This window comes from Maniola jurtina, chromosome 19 (assembly GCF_905333055.1).
Source record: "Maniola jurtina chromosome 19, ilManJurt1.1, whole genome shotgun sequence".
Lineage (NCBI taxonomy): Eukaryota > Metazoa > Arthropoda > Insecta > Lepidoptera > Nymphalidae > Maniola > Maniola jurtina.
In genome coordinates, this window is record NC_060047.1 from 5,397,603 (window position 1) to 5,416,355 (window position 18,753).

The 18,753-nt window shown below is 36.1% G+C and overlaps 3 protein-coding genes across 17 annotated transcripts in view; 1 reads left to right on the forward strand and 2 right to left on the reverse strand.

The window, feature by feature from the left end:
- Positions 1–123: 123 nt before the first annotated feature.
- On the reverse strand, positions 124–5,575 carry LOC123874991 (two pore potassium channel protein sup-9-like). 5 transcript variants are annotated; one of them, XM_045920602.1, is made up of 8 exons: positions 5,382–5,575; positions 5,013–5,149; positions 3,733–3,950; positions 2,891–3,065; positions 1,839–1,945; positions 1,310–1,428; positions 793–904; positions 124–404 (listed from the first exon to the last, which is right to left on the reverse strand). In XM_045920602.1, exons 2-8 carry the CDS (start codon positions 5,137–5,139, stop codon positions 267–269), a joined length of 996 nt encoding a protein of 331 aa, XP_045776558.1. In that variant the 5' UTR covers positions 5,140–5,149; positions 5,382–5,575; the 3' UTR covers positions 124–266. The 5 variants fall into 5 exon arrangements, with proteins under 5 accessions (XP_045776558.1, XP_045776557.1, XP_045776559.1 ...); XM_045920601.1 differs by having other exon boundaries at positions 5,013–5,155; positions 5,339–5,575; XM_045920603.1 differs by lacking the exon at positions 5,382–5,575 and adding an exon at positions 5,339–5,350.
- Positions 5,576–6,136: 561 nt separating this feature from the next.
- The window catches only part of LOC123874986 (bifunctional glutamate/proline--tRNA ligase), a 34,110-nt gene continuing 21,493 nt past the window's right edge, over positions 6,137–18,753 (forward strand). For all 5 annotated transcript variants that reach the window (XM_045920586.1, XM_045920587.1, XM_045920588.1 and 2 more), the window contains exons 1-13: positions 6,137–6,275; positions 6,360–6,692; positions 7,125–7,275; positions 7,928–8,044; positions 8,334–8,460; positions 8,780–8,972; positions 9,185–9,356; positions 10,054–10,212; positions 10,514–10,588; positions 10,686–10,830; positions 11,137–11,384; positions 11,733–11,940; positions 12,383–12,562. In XM_045920586.1, the coding sequence (XP_045776542.1) occupies positions 6,239–6,275; positions 6,360–6,692; positions 7,125–7,275; positions 7,928–8,044; positions 8,334–8,460; positions 8,780–8,972; positions 9,185–9,356; positions 10,054–10,212; positions 10,514–10,588; positions 10,686–10,830; positions 11,137–11,384; positions 11,733–11,940; positions 12,383–12,562 (2,145 nt within the window). In that variant the 5' untranslated portion in view covers positions 6,137–6,238. The remainder of the gene's footprint in view (positions 6,276–6,359; positions 6,693–7,124; positions 7,276–7,927; positions 8,045–8,333; positions 8,461–8,779; positions 8,973–9,184; positions 9,357–10,053; positions 10,213–10,513; positions 10,589–10,685; positions 10,831–11,136; positions 11,385–11,732; positions 11,941–12,382; positions 12,563–18,753) is intronic.
- On the reverse strand, positions 13,427–18,486 carry LOC123874989 (serine/threonine-protein kinase PRP4 homolog). Of its 7 annotated transcripts, none has more exons than XM_045920597.1 (7): positions 18,437–18,486; positions 18,377–18,405; positions 17,581–17,703; positions 17,094–17,434; positions 16,740–17,014; positions 15,421–15,782; positions 13,427–14,255 (listed from the first exon to the last, which is right to left on the reverse strand). In XM_045920597.1, the coding sequence occupies exons 3-7, from the start codon at positions 17,626–17,628 to the stop codon at positions 14,028–14,030; spliced, it is 1,254 nt and encodes a 417-aa protein (XP_045776553.1). In that variant the 5' UTR covers positions 17,629–17,703; positions 18,377–18,405; positions 18,437–18,486; the 3' UTR covers positions 13,427–14,027. The 7 variants fall into 7 exon arrangements, with proteins under 7 accessions (XP_045776553.1, XP_045776552.1, XP_045776554.1 ...); XM_045920596.1 differs by adding an exon at positions 18,097–18,297 and having other exon boundaries at positions 18,377–18,480; XM_045920598.1 differs by having other exon boundaries at positions 18,377–18,480.

The window sequence follows — 18,753 nt, forward strand, 5'->3', positions numbered from 1 at the left end:
ACGACTTAAAGGTTGAAATCGATAGAGCGCACTTTGACTTTGCTTAGACTTAAGTTTCAGTTTAAACGAGACAGATTTATGCCAGCAGTATAACGCTGTCTCGTTTTAACAAGTCTGAGCAATGTCAAAGTCCGCTCTATAGATCTCAGCCTATGTCTCTATTTGAATGTTTATTCTTTTAACGTGCGGAAGCGGTGTCGTGTACGTGAGCTACGACCTTTTACATGGCTCGGTAGGAGCGGACAGGGCTCAACACTGGGGCAGGTTTACACGGATGCCCGCTCGATGAGTTCGGGCGCGAGCGAGGCGCGGCGCGTGAGTGCGCGCAGCGGGCGCGCGGGCGCGGCGGGCAGCAGCGCACCGCCTTCGCACTGCTTGTTGCCGAGGCAGTTGCATGAACACACCTATTAAAACAATTTTTTTATACAAATGTTCATGGGCGGTGGTAATCACTTAACATCAGGTGACCCGCCTGCTCGTTGGCTCGTTATTTTTTATTAAAAAAATACAAGTTAGTCCTTGACTGCTATCTCACATCATGGTTGATTTCCGCCATCAGCTGTCTGCAGGGTTGTTTCATTGGAGTTTTAAACAAATTCCTCAAGTCCTCATATCTCCCAGGAGTATCACGCTACTAGGCTCATTATTTTTTGGTACATCTACACATCGGTTCTGACCTCAGCTTGGCGGGATGTTACAGACATTATCTAGCACCTTGTATATATATGATTTTTTATGTCTAAATTTACAAAAAGATAAACGTGATAAATTGTCTTTGGTAAAGTACGTTACCGAGGCCTGGTCCTCGTGCGAGCGCTGGCGGCCCGCGAACATGTGTCCGTCGATGGGCAGCATTGTCCTACAACTGTCTTTATCCTCGTCCCGAGCGTTCTCCTCTGCTTGCCTGCAAATCATGTATATACTTTATTGCACCACTAAATACAAAATATGAAAGGGGAATGTTAGTCATAATCGACATGGCTACTACTCTTTTTTGGGTTTTCTGGCTTGCGTTTTCCCCGCTAGCTATAATATTGGTAACTTCGAAAGAAGAGTCAGTAAGCACCTTCTGGGCAGGCGCGCTCCACCTTAGGCTGCATCATTTCCTGCTTGGTGTGATTGCAGTCAACCGTAAGCCCATTTAGTTATAAAAAAAAAAGATATCAACTTTTTAATTTACTTGACTTCTTCATATTAAATGACTGGACTGATCGGAAGATCGGACCTGACTGATCCGGTCCGGTCCAGTCTAGTCAAGTCAAAATAATTCACAGAAAAATACCCCACTACATTCTCGAGTCATACTCACATGGTCATAAACCTTAGGACTAGCAGGTTAATACTAGCGGCGACCACTGCCAGCCCGAATAATATGAACACCAGGCTCAGTGCTACGTATCCTGGCTTACTTGTTAGAGCTTGGTCATTCTGGAAAATAAAGAGAATTATATTATGAATCAATGAATGAAATTGTCTTTATTTATTCATCTTTTCACTAACAGACAGTACTTAAAACTTAACTTAGTTGTACTCCATCCACGGAGAGAAGTTAATATCTACTATCTCTCTCTCTCTCTACTATATCTCTACCTATCACGTAATCACATACAAATGACACGTCTAGAATGGAAGAAAGTGAAGATTTTAGCGGGGAGCGGCAACGCACTCACAACATACGGAAACGTTTAAGTGCGAAAACCAGCCCAGAAAGAAGAAAGGCAAAGATCGTCAAGAATGTGTTGCGACAACGAGAACATATTATTATTTATTAGTGTTAATATTTATGATTGACCATTTCCTTTAATAATTTTTCGTGACTCTACTTGATGGTAACATACCTGCAAAGCGACATAATCGCCGAATCCAATGGTGGTCAGTGTCACGAAGCAATAGTAGAAACTATCAAAGTAACTCCATCCTTCGTAGCGAGAGAACACGGCCGCACCTGCATGTTTTATTTCCATGTATTTACAAATTCATTTAATATTAGGGTTCTGTACCTCAAAAGGAAAAACGGAACCCTTATACACTTTGTTGTCTGTCTGTCTATCCATCTGTCACCTGTCAAGAAAACCTATAGGGTACTTCCCGTTGACCTAGAATCATGAAACAATCAGGAACAGGAAAAAATCACAAAAACGTGAATTGGTGTTGTCGATACATCACAAAAAAACTGTATCGTGTGAATCTGACTTGCACTTGGCCGATTTTTTCTCTTACTAGCAACTTCATCCGCATGAATTTGAGTTCTTAAAATCTCTTAGGAACCGTTTATTTTCCAGGATAAAAGTAGCCTATGTCACTCTCCAAGTCTTGAACTATGCTAAAACCGGCCAAGTGTGAGTCAGATTCGCGCACCGAGGGTTTTGTACTACGTATTTTTTCGATAATTTTGCACGATAAATCAAAAACTATTATGCGTAAAAATAAATAAAAATCTTTTAGAATCTACAGGTAAAATCCTTTCATGTGACACCCCACTTGGTATGGTAATCTTACTTTGAAAGTTGAAAATACTGATTCGGGACATACAAATGAACAAAAGAGGTCATATTACATAAAATCTTAAAGTGTCATGATATGGAGATAACCTTCACATGATTCAAAAACGAAAAACGATTCCAAGTTTTTTGTATAGATACAAAAAACTTGGAATTTTTTGAATTCTGAGGTAGACCTCAGAATTCAAAAATATTTAAGATGTTTCATTATGCGACACGATTTTGAAAAAAAACAATCTAAATGGCGAATTGTTCAAAAAGCCTCCATACAAAAATTTTCGAATCCCTTTGCTTTCACATTGAATAGAAGCTATGTCGTCCCTAGGCCTATAAACTAGATCTAGATATAAAATGCGTCATTAATTATTACTTTTTATTGGGATTTATACCAGTTGTTATGATAATCGAGGACAGCATCCCTGTAGCAAACATGAGATTCATCTCCGTAGCCTCGGTGGTGTTACAGCGCAAGTAACACTTGGCTCGCCGGATGACCACGGACGCGAACTTGTTGAGACGTTCGCCGATACTCTGGAACATCACTAAACCGAGAGGAATTCCTACCTGAAAATAAAAAGAATAATCATAATGCCATGACTCTTTTTTTTACTCTTTGCAAAAAGAATTGAAAAAAAAATTTAGTTTATGGGTACAGCACATAACTGAGTGAGTTCCTGCGGTAGAGAAGTGGTGCGGGAAGGTATCAGTTGTCACAAGTTGAAAAATCACTGAGCTCTCGCGTCACACCTTTAGTTCTCATTTTTAGGGTTCCGTACCTCAAAAGGAAAACGGAACCCTTAATAGGATCACTTTGTTGTCTGTCTGTCTGTCTGTCCGTCATGTCTGTCAAGAAACCGATAGGGTACTTCCTGTTGACCTAGAATCATGAAATTTGGCAGGTAGGTAGGTCTTATATCACAAGTAAAGGAATAATTTTGAAAACCGTGAATTTGTAGAAAACACAGAAAAAAAAAATTAAAATGTGTTTTAACTGGCACTTGGCCGGTTTTTTTTTTTTACTTTATCTGATTTTGCCGAGATCTCAGGTTCATTTGCGTAACTTTTAGTTCCTATACACAATGCAAGTATAAAGTTTTGTTTATATTAAAGCTGGGCAAATAGAAATAATCAATATAATCAAAATAAGTCAATTTCTCAATTACAAACAAAAATTTGTGGCTTTTAATGTAATAATATAACTTTCTTAAATAATGTAAAAACTTAGTCTCACCATTGCATATGCCATACAGAATGCCTTCCCACCAACAGTAACAGGAGTGGAATGTCCATAACCAATCATCGCCAGAACAACAGTGGCAAAATAGAATGCACCAGCAAACTTCCACTGTGGGCCAGCCTTGTGCGGCTTGTTTTCTATGATCACTATCTCTATCATGTGGTAGTCCTCTGGGGTTATGTTGTATTTACGGACAAGCCCATTTTTTATGTCTGCGAACAAGAATAGCTTACTTATAATTTTTTTAACAGAAAAATATTAATTTTTTTTACAAAAAATATACATTTTGTTTTTCAACAGAAAAAATATTCAATTTGTTTAGAAGCTCTACAAATATGGGAACTGTTACAAGGCTTGTTCTCTATGATCACTTTCTCTATCATATTATTAGGTAGTTCTCTGAGGTTATATTTATGGACAAGCTCTGCTACTTATGCTGCGGGCCTCTGCTGTCTGTCTGTCCACTTCAACAATCACCAATAAAATAATCAAGATGGTCAATTTCAAAATAGCCGCCATGCAACACCATAAAATATCTTGTACAATGGTACTGAACTCTTACTGTGCAAGTTCAACTCCAACTTGGCTGGTTTTTATTATGTCTATGAACCAAGAAAAGATTATAACTTTTTTAAACGGAAAGTTTAACAGAGAGTCAAGGATATAAATTGATTCAATTTGTGTTAAGTATTTGGTTGTAATAAAAATAAGATATTAGGAATATATGTTCTAGGTTAGTAAATTAATTACTAAAAGATATCAATAAAGGTTTTATTTTGTTTTATTTACCTACTCAGTGGTCCTGCCATTGCACAGTCAACAGGTAAAGGATGAATGCATTCAGCCTATGTCTAAAAAAATTAAAATTGAAAAAATATTTAAAAAATCATACAACACAACTTAAAGCCAGGCATTTTTGGATAAAAATAGGTCTCGGACAACAAAACAGGCTACACCATTAGGCTTGAAAGCAGAAACACAAATAATTCTTACAATAATTCAATTATTATTAACTAGATGATGCCCACAACTTTGTGAGCCTTTATTATGGTTTTTAAAAATTGCATAAGAATTTTGACAAAAAGTTGTCTATTTGTATTGTGCTATTTTTAAAATATTTTTAATTAGATGCACAATGCCCACAACTGCAAGCAATCTCTGTACCAAATTAGCAATGTCTGAATTGGTTGAACAAATGGGCATGAAAAGCTATCAAACTGACATACTATCGCATTTATAATTGATCTACTACGTACATATGTTGGTCATGTTACCTGATAATACCTCCCATCTCTTGCTCTCAGTGTCTGATTCTAAGGAATCAAAAACAGCAGCTCCGATCAGTAAATAGGTGAAAGTGCATACCACAAGTGATAATGTGCGTACATTCTGTCTCTTCATTGTTACTTAGCTGAAACTGATACATTCGTTTATATTAGTAAAATATTTTCAGTATAGTATGAAATAAATACAAATCAAACTAATTTTATGTACAACTCTAAAGAGCCTCTAGAACTTTGGAATATTTTATATTCCAAAGTCCTAATATTTTAGGCAAAGTATTTCCGAGATTTAACTTGGAATATGTTGAGTTTCATACCTAGGTTTTCGGTTCTCTTCCAGTCCTACTCACACGTACACACAATTTAGTGAAATTTAAAACATTGGGGTCGTAATTCAATCCATTTAGAGCCATGCATAACAGATCTTTAATTCATTTTGAAGGTTTTATTCGTTTTACATTGATTTTATCCTAAATGTATAAATGTAAAACGAGATTTGAAAATTATTGCAAAATTTTTAAATCGATTTTGTAAACAAAACAAGAACCACAGACAAGAACCATTTTTTTTTTTTTCTCTCGTCTGGCTTTACACTGATTAGCCAATGTCAAGTTTGCAGATAATTAAGTACAAGTTTAGGGAAACTATGTGTACAAGTATGGGCTTTGGGGGACTTCGTCTGTGGTGGCGTCCGCCGGCGCGCGCGTTGTGGAAAAAAACACTCCAAAAAGTCACAACACGCGCGCCAGCAAACGCCACCACAGACGAAGTCCAGACAAGAACCAAGAACACAGACAAAATAAAAAGACCAAAGAGTAATATTGATTTTTTTATATTTTTTTTACGGCCCTGGATATCACTTCTCTAAGGCCTAAGAGTAAAAATAAATAGATACTTACATCCATACCAATACTCTATGAAAATATGCAACGCATATGCAAGGTTGTCGGCGAGTCGTCAGGTCAACTTCTCGCTAAATCTTTTTTCTTTTTTTTGAATATAGATATACTATATATCTCAATGAATATTATTTTGATCTCTGAATCTATGGCTATTTCCACGCTATTTTTAAACGCTAATTTAATGTCAATTTGAATTTGACACGACAGTAATTGTCAATTTGGCAGTTCTTTACATCGTGTGCGATTTCCGGCTATATGAATTTTTTCAATTAAAACCCGAAAATAAATTATTAAACTGCAGAAAACCATCGCAACATGAAAATCCTTGTTAACAAATCGAATCCACCACTTGGTATTATTTTTTTATACATAATTTAGTCCCAAAATGGTTAATAAAAAGGCCTGACTTAAAATAATATTTTCTATCTAATTTTAGGTGGTCTGCTTGCTGCAGAGCTTTATAGGTCGTTGGTAAAGAATGTAGAGATCGTATGGAGTGGAGAATCCTCGGTTGCACTGCCAAACTCGAAGAAATCGGTGCCATATGGAACTAGCAATGACTTAATAAGAATACTTGAAAATGCCTTCAATAAAATGGATGGGCCACTCCAGAGGCTCACTATGAATCATTGGTTGTCCTTTAGCCTTATTCTGGAAGAGGATCTTCAAAAATCATTGGAATATTTAGACAAAATTCTTGGTCCATTGACTTATTTAGTGGGAGAATCCTTGTCAGTTTCTGATTTAGCTGTGTTCAGTGTTTTATATGGTAATTATTATTTAATACTAGTTAAGAGTTCATAGATCATTAGTTTAGTATTTAAATCTAATCTTTTCAATATTAAGAGTATAAAATAATTTATAACTTTGATGAAAATGATGCAATATTAATAGTATTCTATGCAAGATCAGTGGCTGAAGTGACTCCAGAATTTTTGAATGCACTGAGGTCATATTCGCATTAAATGCATTTGTAGAAAGTGGCATGAGGGGGATCAGAGCAAACAGCTGTACAATGTAAAACATTCCTTGTAGAGTGCAGAAAATTTGTGTATATCCTACCAAACAAACTTTGGGAATTCAACAAGTTTGATATCATGATAATATAGAATGTTAAGTTGTAGGGGATACATTAACTCAAATTAAGAAACTACAAATGAGTGATTAAATTTTCTAATATCACAATTAAATTTTTATTCAGCATCAACCAAGTACAAGGAAATACTTGAATCACATTCACTAAACAATGTTCAGCGATGGTTCAAACTTGTGGAAGCCCATGATGCAGTTTCTAAAGCATTAAAGGAACTGCCTAATGATGTTCTTGACAACCTTTCCAAGGCTTCTCAAAGGTACTGTATACAGAAATGTCTTAACACCTATAATACATACATACATATACATAATACCGTTATAGTGTGTCATACAATATCTACATTGGTATTATATAAATTATCTTGTTTTTAAAATACTACTATAAAGATTATAATAGCAGATACTGAGCTAAGACTGAGCAAAGCAATTATTATTTTACCAACTGCATTCACATTGTTGATTCAAATCATTTGCTTAATAAGTCTAACCAACTTCCAAAGGGAAGAGGTTCTCAATTTGGTATTTTTTTAGAGTTCTGCACCTCAAACAGAAAAAGGAACCCTTATAGGATCTGATCTGTCTGACTGTCTGTCTGTCATATCTGTCAAGAAAAGAGAATCAAAACCTATATGGTACTTCCTGTTGACCTAGAATCATGAAAAGTAAATGGTAACAGTCTTACAGCACAAGTATTAGTGAAGGAAAAATCCAAAATCAATTTTGTGGTAACATCACAAAAAATTAAAGTGTATTTAAACAGTTACTTAATTAAACCACATATAGATGGCGCTGTCCGTTATTTACTTGCAGTCTTGCACATAAAAGTGTTATATCTTGTAAGATGGTACAAAAACCTTCGTTTGCAAGTCCGACTCATAGTTTTTCTGATTGTAATGTAATGTCTTACAGGAGATCTCCAGTTGCCAAAGATGTTGTATCTGGTAGGCTACAGGAAGGCAAGTTCATTGACCTGCCCCACGCTGAAATGGGCAAAGTAGTTGTGCGTTTCCCACCTGAGGCATCAGGGTAAGTTTTCGTATTGTAGTTTCTAAAAACTATTTTTTTATGGAATATATAATCTTTATACATAACTTTCATAAAATGCTTAAAATTGTTACTAAAAAACTTATAGGGGTTAATTAGTAATGCTGAGTGATTATATAAAACTGAGATTAACACAATAACTGCATGTCACCTGGTGGCAAGTGTATCTCCCCCGCCACAGGTCTGATTACCGCCAAGCGCTAGTCTATAAATTAAAAAAAAAACAACCAACAACCATATTAGCACTGATGTTTATTTTTGTCTTTTCCAGATACCTTCACATTGGGCATGCTAAAGCGGCTTTGCTCAATCAGTACTATCAACAAGCATTTGAAGGAAAACTTATTATGAGATTTGATGACACCAACCCTGCTAAGGAGAATGCTGATTTTGAAAAAGTATGACAAAATACCCATTTTCATGGATTCTTAATTTTTTTAGGGTCTGTTACAAGACATTGCTACTTGCCAAATATCATGATTCTAGGTCGACGGGAACATCCCTATAATTTTTGATTTTCTTGATGGGCCTTGAAATGCACACTGACAACAAAGTGATCCTATTGGGAAGTGATTATTTTCTCTGGGATCCCGAATTCCCTTCAGAACTTATTTTCTAGCAAAACCAACTGTGCTAAAATACGTTGTTATCTCTTTAAAGTTTGATGTACAATCTTTCCTGCCAGGAATAGTACTATGTGTTGATGTATTGATGTAGGTGATCCTGGAAGATGTAGAGATGTTAGAGATCAAGCCGGATATATTCACACATACGTCTCAGTACTTTGACCTGATGCAAAACTTGTGTGAGAAGCTTATTAAGGAGGGCAAAGCATTTGTCGACGATACACCTCCAGAACAGATGAAGAACGAGCGAGAACAGAAGATTGAGAGCAAGAATAGGAGCAATTGTAAGTTGCTATTGTGTATTGTGATACTATTCATAATATTGTTGTTTCACACAATCGCTACTTATTTAATTGTCTAATGTGGAGCTAACCTTATGTACCTGTAACTTTGTAAGGTACTATTTAATTACAAATACACACTGATAATATATGCCATTTTTTCCTGGATAAATAAGGATCATGTTTATAATCTTTTCAATTTGATACCATATCAGCTGTGGAGAAGAACCTACAGCTATGGGAAGAGATGAAGAAAGGTAGTGAAGTGGGAGTACGTAACTGTGTGCGGGCCAAGATTGATATGCAGTCGACAAACGGCTGTTTGCGAGACCCCACCATATACCGCTGCAAACCAGAGCCACATCCCCGCACTGGCACTAGCTACAAGTAAGTTATAGTTTTGCCAACGACTAGTCTTTATTTCTACACAATTTTTAGGGTTCCGTACCTCAAAAGAAAAAACGGAACTCATAGGATCACTTTGTTGACTGTCTGTCTGTCCATCTGTTGTGTCTGTCAAGAAAACCTATAGGGTTCTTCCTTGACTGAGAATCATGAAATTTGGCAGGTAGGTAGGTCTTATAGCAAAAAAGGTCTTATAGGAAAAAATACAAAAACCGTGAATTACAAAAAATATAATATACACAAAAAAAAAAAATTAAAATGTGTTCACAAAAAATTTAATTCACTAAATCACATATACATAGATGGCGCAGACCGTTATCAACTTGCAGAGTTCTACATGAAAGTGTTATAATAATTTTTTAATAAATATCTTTTATGATGGTACAAAACCCATCGCATGCGAGTCCGACTCGCACTTGACCGGGTTTTTTAAATTCAAACGAAAAATTATGGAACCGGCAGAATTCGGACCTGCTCTTTTTAACTGGGTATCGCGCTCGGAGCGTAGACCATGACCCACCACTCTTGACGTACCCATGGTGCGGAAATTATACCAAGCCGAGCACATTTTAGAAAGCTAATTCTGACTGAAAACAGCTGATATTTGCTTTGTGGTTATCATTATTAAGATATCGAATACGTTAACGTTTTGTGAAGCAATAATTTGATATTTTAACAGAGTGTATCCAACATACGACTTCGCGTGTCCGATCGTGGATTCCATAGAGGGAGTGACGCATGTGCTGCGAACTATGGAGTATCACGACCGCGACCCGCAGTTCTACTGGTTCATCGACGCTCTCGGCCTTAGGAAACCGTACATTTGGGAATACAGCAGGCTAGTATATTTTTTTAACTGGCTTTTCGGCTCTGGGTGCTGGGCGCTTTTGAGCCTTGAATAAGATTCTAAACGTGGATTCTAAGGTGTGACACACGTGCTGCGAACTATGGAGTACTACGACAGCGGCCTGCAGTTCTACTGGTTCATCGATACGCTCGGTCTTAGGAAATCTTATATTTAGGAACACAACAGGCTAATATTTTTTTGTAACTGAATTTTCGGCTCTGGGTTCTAGCCCTTTTCAGCGTTGGATAAGACGCTAAACGTGGATTCTAACTATACTTTTATTTATTTTTAGATTGAGCATGACGAACACTGTGTTGTCCAAGAGAAAGTTGACGTGGTTTGTTGAACAAGGACTAGTTGATGGATGGTAAGTGTACTAATATTATGATTGAGAAAAAAAACAACACAAGTTCTACGGAAGTTTGTCATGCGAGTTCGATAGTAATAAATTGCTTTCATTGCAGGGACGACCCTCGAATGCCGACCGTCCGCGGTGTGTTGCGGCGCGGCATGACGGTGGAGGGGCTGCGCCAGTTCATCCAGGCGCAGGGCTCGAGCCGCTCCGTCGTCTTCATGGAGTGGGACAAGATATGGGCCATCAACAAGAAGGTATAAACATTACAGGGACGACCCCTGAATGTGGAAGGGGCTGCGGCAGTTCATCTGCATGGATAAAGTCGCATGTAAAAGATAGTTTTTAATCTATGACAGGCGTTTAATTGCGATCTCAACTTAGGGCCTTTTTCGGACAGAAGTATTGTATTACCGCCAAACATGACAGCTGGATTAAGGCTGCCATCTTTAATCGAGGTGTTTTAAAGTAGATTTAAAACTATTTTACTTACTACAAAACCTCTTGCCAACTCAGTTTCAAAAATAAAATGCCACGCGTTACAAGCACTTATTTATTTTCAGGTGATAGACCCAATAGCACCTCGATACACGGCCCTAGAAACTAGTCCAGTGCGAGTAAACCTCAAGGGCGTACAGTCAGACACCAGTTTAAAGGTCCCGTTACACCCCAAAAACCCTGACGTCGGAACCAAAACGATATGGGTATCAAAAACCCTACTCATAGATCAGCCAGATGCGAAGGCTCTTAAAGAGGGAGAAAATGCAACGTTCATTAATTATGGGAATGTTATGATTGACAAGATTCACAAGTAAGTTACCAGTGTAAAATGATTTTTTCTAACATTTTTTACACCATGCTTTTAGGAAGTTTTTTGGAGTAGTGATAGCAAAAATGACATCCATTTTCAAATAAAAAATGGCGGTTTATAATGAAACACAAACAGGCGTGTTATGAAAAAGAAGTTCCGCTTATTTCACCAGTACGTAACAGACGCGCTACCATTTTGTTTTGGGTTACATAATAACTTTTCGACTGGAAGTTCGCCCATGCAATATATCGTTTTTACTAAAAAATTCTAAATAAGATTTTAAAGCTATTCTCAATCCTGTGTTTTACTAGTTGTTAAATAAAGCATTAAAACAAATTTAAATTTTAGAGCTTCGGACGGAACGGTCACAAGTATAGATGCTACACCAAACCTTGAAAACAAGGACTTTAAGAAAACTATCAAACTAACATGGCTCGCTGAAACACCACAGTCGCCCACAGTGGAAACCTACTGTGTATACTTCGATCATATCATATCCAAACCACTGCTGGCCAAAGACGAGGACTTTAAACAGTATATTGGACATCAGACGAGAGTGAGTATATGGGAATATGTGCATAAAATAGATGCCTATGATGCCTAAATGACGTTTCGTGTGTTGTCTATTTTTCACGGCTCTTTGATAGTGTTGTAATGCAATCGATACCTACTTATCGATAAAATATTAATTGACTATATGTTTGATTGCATCACTATCCTGACAGACTCAAATTACTTGACAGATAGAAAGTCTATGATAAAATGTGCGCTCCACGTTTTCACCGCAGCCCTTTCTATAAGTATATCACCAGGCATGACTTGACAGGTCGCTAAATTCACTTACAAAATATGTGATCTTATTATGTATTAGTTTACAAATTGCGAAAAACCAAATTAAATTTCAATTTCGTGGGCAGGCCCGTCTCATGCCCCTTAACGTTAAAAATTTAGTAACGGTAATCGTCCTCGGGCTTGGTAAATAAAACTTTTCATGATAGTGGGAGGTCCCCATGTTGGGCGAGTCCGCTCTAAGCGCGGTGAAGGTGGGCGACATCCTCGAGCTGCAGCGGCGAGGCTTCTTCCGCGTGGACGTAGCGCCCGCGCCGCCCTCGCCGCACACCGGCCGCGCCACGCCGCTCATACTGTTCCACGTGCCCGACGGACGCACGAAGGAAAAGGTGAGTCGATTTAAAGATATAATGATAGAGGGAGGTCCCCATGCTGGGCGAGTCCGCTCTGAGCACGGTTAAGGTGGGCGACATGCTCGAGCTGCAGCGGCATGGCAATGACGCCGATAGCAACGTCTTCAATTTTGACGTAAGCAATAAGTATTCACAATTCACATGGTAACCTGCCCAGCAAGCATGGGCAGTAGATAAAAATTATATCCCCGATTATATCCACTGATTTCTATGACATCAGTGGATATAATCTATACTAATAAATAAAATTGGTGTGTGTCTGTAATTTCGAAATAACTACTGCATATTAAGGTCATATGGTTATTTGAACGATACTATAACTGAATCACACGTTTTTAAAATTTTTGTCTGTCTGTCTGTCTGTTTGAAAAGGCTAATCTTGGGAACGGCTGAACCGATTTTGACGGGATTCTCACAGACAAGTAGAGAATTGACCAGGGAGTAACATAGGCTACTTTTTTAACCGACTTTCAAAAAGGGAGTTGTGTTTTTCTACCTATGCACACCGAAATCTCCGAGATTTCTGAACCGATTTGCGTCATTTCTTTTTTAATCGATAGAGAAACTTTGCGACATTGTTTCATAAAAAATTTGGAGTCCAACTCCTCAATCACGATGCTGCAGGGGATCTGACCAATCCACGCGGGCGAAGCTGCGGGCATCAGCTAGTCGGGGAATATAATTTTTATCTACTGCCCATGCTAGCCGGGCTTGTTGAGTCTTCTGAAAAGAATTTATCAATTTGTAGTTTTTATTGCAGTAGTCCTAACTACTTTATTATCATAATATCATCAGTTATTTGATTGATTAATTAGACTATGCCAATAAAACTCATTTTCTTGAAAAACTCGTTTTATTTTCCATTATTTTTGCATTAGGTAACTCTTACAAACATGTTCAGAAATTAATTAAATTACGTGTATACAAAAAAAATACGTGTTTACGTCTGACAATCTTTTTTTTGACAAACTTTCAATTATTATTTATTGGAATTTGAAGGACTCTCCCGCAACTAGTATTTTGATGGTACTAAATCACACTTACACGCAAGTGCCAACAATAATTATACAAAGTTTCAACTCAATGAAGGTTAGGAAAACACAATTAAACACATTATAATTCTAAGATATTGAGGTAGGAAAAATATAATAAACATATTTATTCTATCTAGATCTATATTGTATTTGTAAACTGAGACAGTGTCTGACAGCAATAATATGTACAGCTACATCTAGATTCTTGAGATTTCGCATTCGCATGTAGGTTTTCTTATAATGAAGACTTCCACGAAAAAATGATTTTGAGAAATTCCACTCAGGCGCAGCCGGAGCAGATTAGCTAGTAGAATGGAGAAGTTTCTATTATTTTATGAATTAATAAAAAAAATTAAGAGGTTTTAAACTTTTTATAACTGCAATAATAATTTGATCAGGATCAGGGACTAATCAAACATCTCATAAATAAAAGGGTCGGAATACGCAATGTCAATAGAGGATCTATCTTCTGGGACTATGACAACCATATGCATAATCAGGTCAATAAATGAATTCACTTTCTCCAAAAACTTTTTCCTTTCTTTCTGGGGTTTTTGCATAGCGAGATAGTGATAGGACTGGGCGTCGGACACCATTTTTGCCAATTCATCAGTTGCATAAAATTTGTTTTTTATCTGAAAAAAAGTATCTGTTTTGTAGTCCTAAGATTTATTTTTAAAAAATGTGCATATTTGATAGTCAAGTTATACCTAGTTCTTATATTTGAACTACAAATAGATACTACTTACTAAGTTTATGAAATATTTATTATATTTTGCTTATTAATTTAATATTTATTTAATTAATAAACCTCTGTATTACATACTAGCTGATGCCCATGACTTAGTTCGCGTGGATATAGAATTTCAAAAATCTCGTGGGAATTCTTTGATTTTCTGGGATAAAAAGTGGCCTTTGTGTTAATCCACGTTATAATCTTTTTCCATTCTAAATTTCAACCAAATTCGTCCAGTAGTTTTTGCGTGAAAGATAACAAACAAACACACAAACTTTCGCCGTGTGATATTAGTGTGATTTACAGAATAAAAGTACAGAAAATATAATAATTTAAAACAAAGGGGGAACCTTATCACAAAAGTGACCTTTTCCAGGCAACCCATACCAGCACTTGACAACTGAAAGATCCAACTCAAACTACATATATACTTTAGCTACTAGCTGATGCCTGCAGCTTCGCCCGCGTAGATTTAGGTTTCAAATCCACTGGGAACTTTTGATTTCCCAGAATAAAAGTAGCCTATCCATAATCCGTAGCCCGTCCCCGGGATGCAAAGTGTTTTTGTACCACGTAAAAACAATTAAACGGATGATCCTTTAAAAATCCCAAGGGATCACCAGGATTTAGAAATGCATTTCCTTACAGCATCAGGGTTGAGGAATTGGGTCCTCGAGGTCAACGACAAAGTCTTTACTTGGTATAGATACCTTCAATATTAATCAATTTATAACCGACAGTTTCTAAATCCCATCAGTTTTGGTGGTCAGGTCCCCTGCAGCATCAGGATTGAGGAGTTGGAATCCAAATTTTTTTATGAAACAATGTTGCAAAGTTCCTTTGTCGATTAAAAAAAAATTACGCGAATCCCGTCAAAATCTGTTCAGCCGTTCCGAAGATTAGCCCGTTCAAACAGACAGAGAGACAAAATTTTTAAAAACGTGTGATTCAGTTATGGTAACGTTCAAAAACCATATGAGCTTAATATGAGGTAGTTATTTCGAAATTACAGACAGACACTTCAATTTTATTTATTAGTATAGATATACTTTGTTAAGGCTTACCATAGATCCAACTTGTCGTTTAAACATGTCCTTATGAAAGTACTGTGATCTGTATTTTGACTTGTCCAGCATTTCATTAGGGATGCTCCCTAACATGGACATTTGTCCGAACAAAATGTCATTGTTTGTATGTCCCGGGAATGTGATTAAGCCTGTAGCCATTTCTACCAGGACTATAGCTGTGGACCAGACATCTATGCTAAATCCTGATGAATATCCTAATATAACTTCTGGTGGCCGATAGTTTAGTGTTCCTTGATTGCTAGAAGTTTTTCCTGCTCCAATGTAGTGAGCAGCATCAAAACCACAAAGCCTTAACTTTTCATTAGAACTGTTCAGAAGAATATGACTAGGTCTGATATCTGAAAATGAAATAAAACATATTTTATTTATACTAAGTAATTAAGTATTCGTGATTAGGAACGGCATTCCGAACCAGTGGTAGATTATTTGAAAATTCAAAAGCACTTGTAAAAGTTTAATTGAATAAAAATAATTTGAATTTGATCTTTTTTTCTGTGTTTTTTTCATGTTTTTCTGCATGTCTTTGTCCTAAATTAAAAAATATTTATTTAATTATATTTATTGTACTACTTATGATAGGTATGTCTGGAGTAAACTCTGGCTCTATAATAATCAGATTCTAGTGAGAAGAGCCAATAAGAAACTCAGCAGTTACTCTTTTTAACCGACTTCAAAAAGGGAGGAGGTTCTCTATTTGACACATACTTTTTAAAATTGGTGAATATGTTATGAATGTCTACAGAGATAGAAAATGGAACAATCAGTGTAATTGTTTCTCCCGAAAAATATGAACACTTCCCGCGGGATAGCATACTATTTTTCACGCATTTGTCATTCAATAACGCCACAACAGAGTTATGAATTGACGTCGTTTTTTGCATAGACATAGTCGAGGAAAAAAGTAATATATACTACTTTTCTTTTCAAAAGAACAAATAGTTCCCGCAGGATAGCATGCTAAAACACATGATAAAATAACTTAGGCATTGCACCAAAAAATATTGTAACAAACCTCAATTATTATTAAAACCTTGAGTCACGCGAGCGAAGCCGCGGGTAATAGCTAGTTGTTTAATAAATAGTACATTTTTAACCATAACAATACATTAATGGTAAGAAAAATACATTTGAAGATAGTGGATCTTCTCACTGAGCAAGAGCTACCTAATAATTACTAGAATTACCTAACCTAAGAATTTCTAGCCTAGAACGTTTTTACACAAATTCTAAGTTTTATGCCATATTCCTTTTTCCATCTCTATGGTGTCAAAATGATTTAAAAAAAAAAATATTACCTGAATGAATTATGTCATTATATTTTAACACTGTAACAGCTGCTACAAGTTGTCTGGCAAGCTCTTGTACTTTATTTATATGAAAAGGTTTATTATATTCATGCATAGCCTGATTCAAAGTTTTAGGGTAAAATTCCATCAGGAAGCACCAATGTTTCTGTAATGAAAACCCTTCTCTAAAATATATGCAGAACAAATTCTCCTTTGGTATATTCATTTGCATCTGCAATAACATTTCTTGTTTTGCCTTGCCAAGATATTTTTGTTCCTTGTCTCTGAAAATAAAATATACTTAACTTATTTAGTGGAATATTGAAAAATTTACAAATAAAGTTTATATAAAATAATATGTACTTTAAAATTTTTACTGCATATTTGTTCCAAGCACCATGTTTGCACTTGATTATAGTCGAGTGTTTTCCATAGTGTATTATTGAAGGGACATATTGCTCATGAAAAAAATCAAATAACTTTTTTTCTAACTTAAATAATAGTTTTTTATCATCTTTGCGACATCTGCTACTTTTGGGAGGACTGTTGCATTCTTTAATTACATTTTTCTTACTGGTACTGGTACTATAATGACTTCTAATGCTATTGTCCTGGTTAGAAGTTTCATCGCAATTTTTCAAGCAATCTGCTATTTCATCTATATCAATATCATCAAGAAAACTTAAATCTTCTTTGTCAACTTCCTGAAAAAATTGAAAAAAAATTCTGGTACAAATAAAAAAAAATATACTAACAAAGACACTGCACTGCCGATTTGCTATAAATTGTAATAGATACTTAAATAAGTTAAATTAAATTTAGTTAAAAATTAAAATTATTCAAAAAGTACCTGAAAGTCATCTAATTTTGGCCTCTTAGAAAGAGGTGACTGATCCATCACTATCAATATACAGATAATGATTATATCAGTTTACACTTTGCTCCAATACCCAAAAACTATGTACATAGGTACCTACAACAAATAATAAAATCACTCATCAAAAGTTCTATAACAGCATAATTACTTACTGATATTTTACCCATGCACCTCTAACTTTTCAGAGTTTTGTGCGTTTCTTTTATTAAAAGTGAAGGAAAACATTGTGAGGAAATCTGCATACCTGTGACTCCTCCATAGTTTTCTCAAAGGTGTATAAACTCTGCCAATTTGCACTTGGCCATGGACTATGGGTTGATCCCTTCTCATCTTCAGAGGAGACCGGTGCTCAACAGTGATACTTCAATAGCACTTATAACAGAAACTTACTTATTCATCACAATTAAAATGTTTCAAAAACCAACCCACTACAATTATTACTTATCTATATAAATATAATACCTAATAAAAAAGGAAAAGCTGACTGACTTCAGAGACAAGAGTTCATTCATGGGTATGGCCTGGGTCTCTGGAATTAATTACTTCTTGAAATCAATAATGTACCCAAAGTATTTATTTATATCCTCTCAAAGAATTGTTTGAACCACAAGTATGTAGAGCGGCTTGTTATGGAAACCACCGGCTATGATATCCAGCAGTGGAGTGTAGACGCATGACACCATGTCATATCTGGTGAATTAAGTGTTCATAAAAGAAACGCATATTTTAATCTACCGTTTTATAAACACATGATGTTTGTAGAACTTACCTAAGTATATTTAATTGTATTTATGCGAAAACCCACAGAAAAAAATCTGTTTCATACGGTTTATCAATTCGATTCACAATTGACTTTTGGCATTTCACAAACAAAACATAGGTACAATGTAGGTTGGTATGGTTGGTACCTTGACAACTGTCAAGTGTCAAATGTGAAATGTGATGACAGTGGCAAAGACAATAATTGACGTTACCTTACACGGACGCGTTCCGATTGTGATTATTAACCGACTTCCAAAAAGGAGATGGTTCTCAATTCGGCCCTTATTTTTAAAGTATGTACACCGATTTTTTCGAGATTTCTGAACCGTATTGCAAAACTTTTTTTTCCATAAAAATTCTGGTTCCAACTCCTTAATCCTGATG

Coding starts and splice junctions, on each gene's coding strand:
- LOC123874991 (XM_045920602.1), bottom strand. CDS start 5,139: ATGAAGAGACAGAATGTACGCACATTATCACTTGTGGTATGCACTTTC. Junction 1,429..1,838: donor GCGATTATGTCGCTTTGCAG/GTATGTTACCAT, acceptor TTTATTTTCCAG/AATGACCAAGCTCTAACAAG. Junction 905..1,309: donor GTCCTAAGGTTTATGACCAT/GTGAGTATGACT, acceptor CATGATTTGCAG/GCAAGCAGAGGAGAACGCTC.
- LOC123874989 (XM_045920597.1), bottom strand. CDS start 17,628: ATGGATCAGTCACCTCTTTCTAAGAGGCCAAAATTAGATGACTTTCAG. Junction 17,435..17,580: donor CAAAATTAGATGACTTTCAG/GTACTTTTTGAA, acceptor CAATTTTTTCAG/GAAGTTGACAAAGAAGATTT. Junction 14,256..15,420: donor AACGACAAGTTGGATCTATG/GTAAGCCTTAAC, acceptor ACTTTTTTTCAG/ATAAAAAACAAATTTTATGC.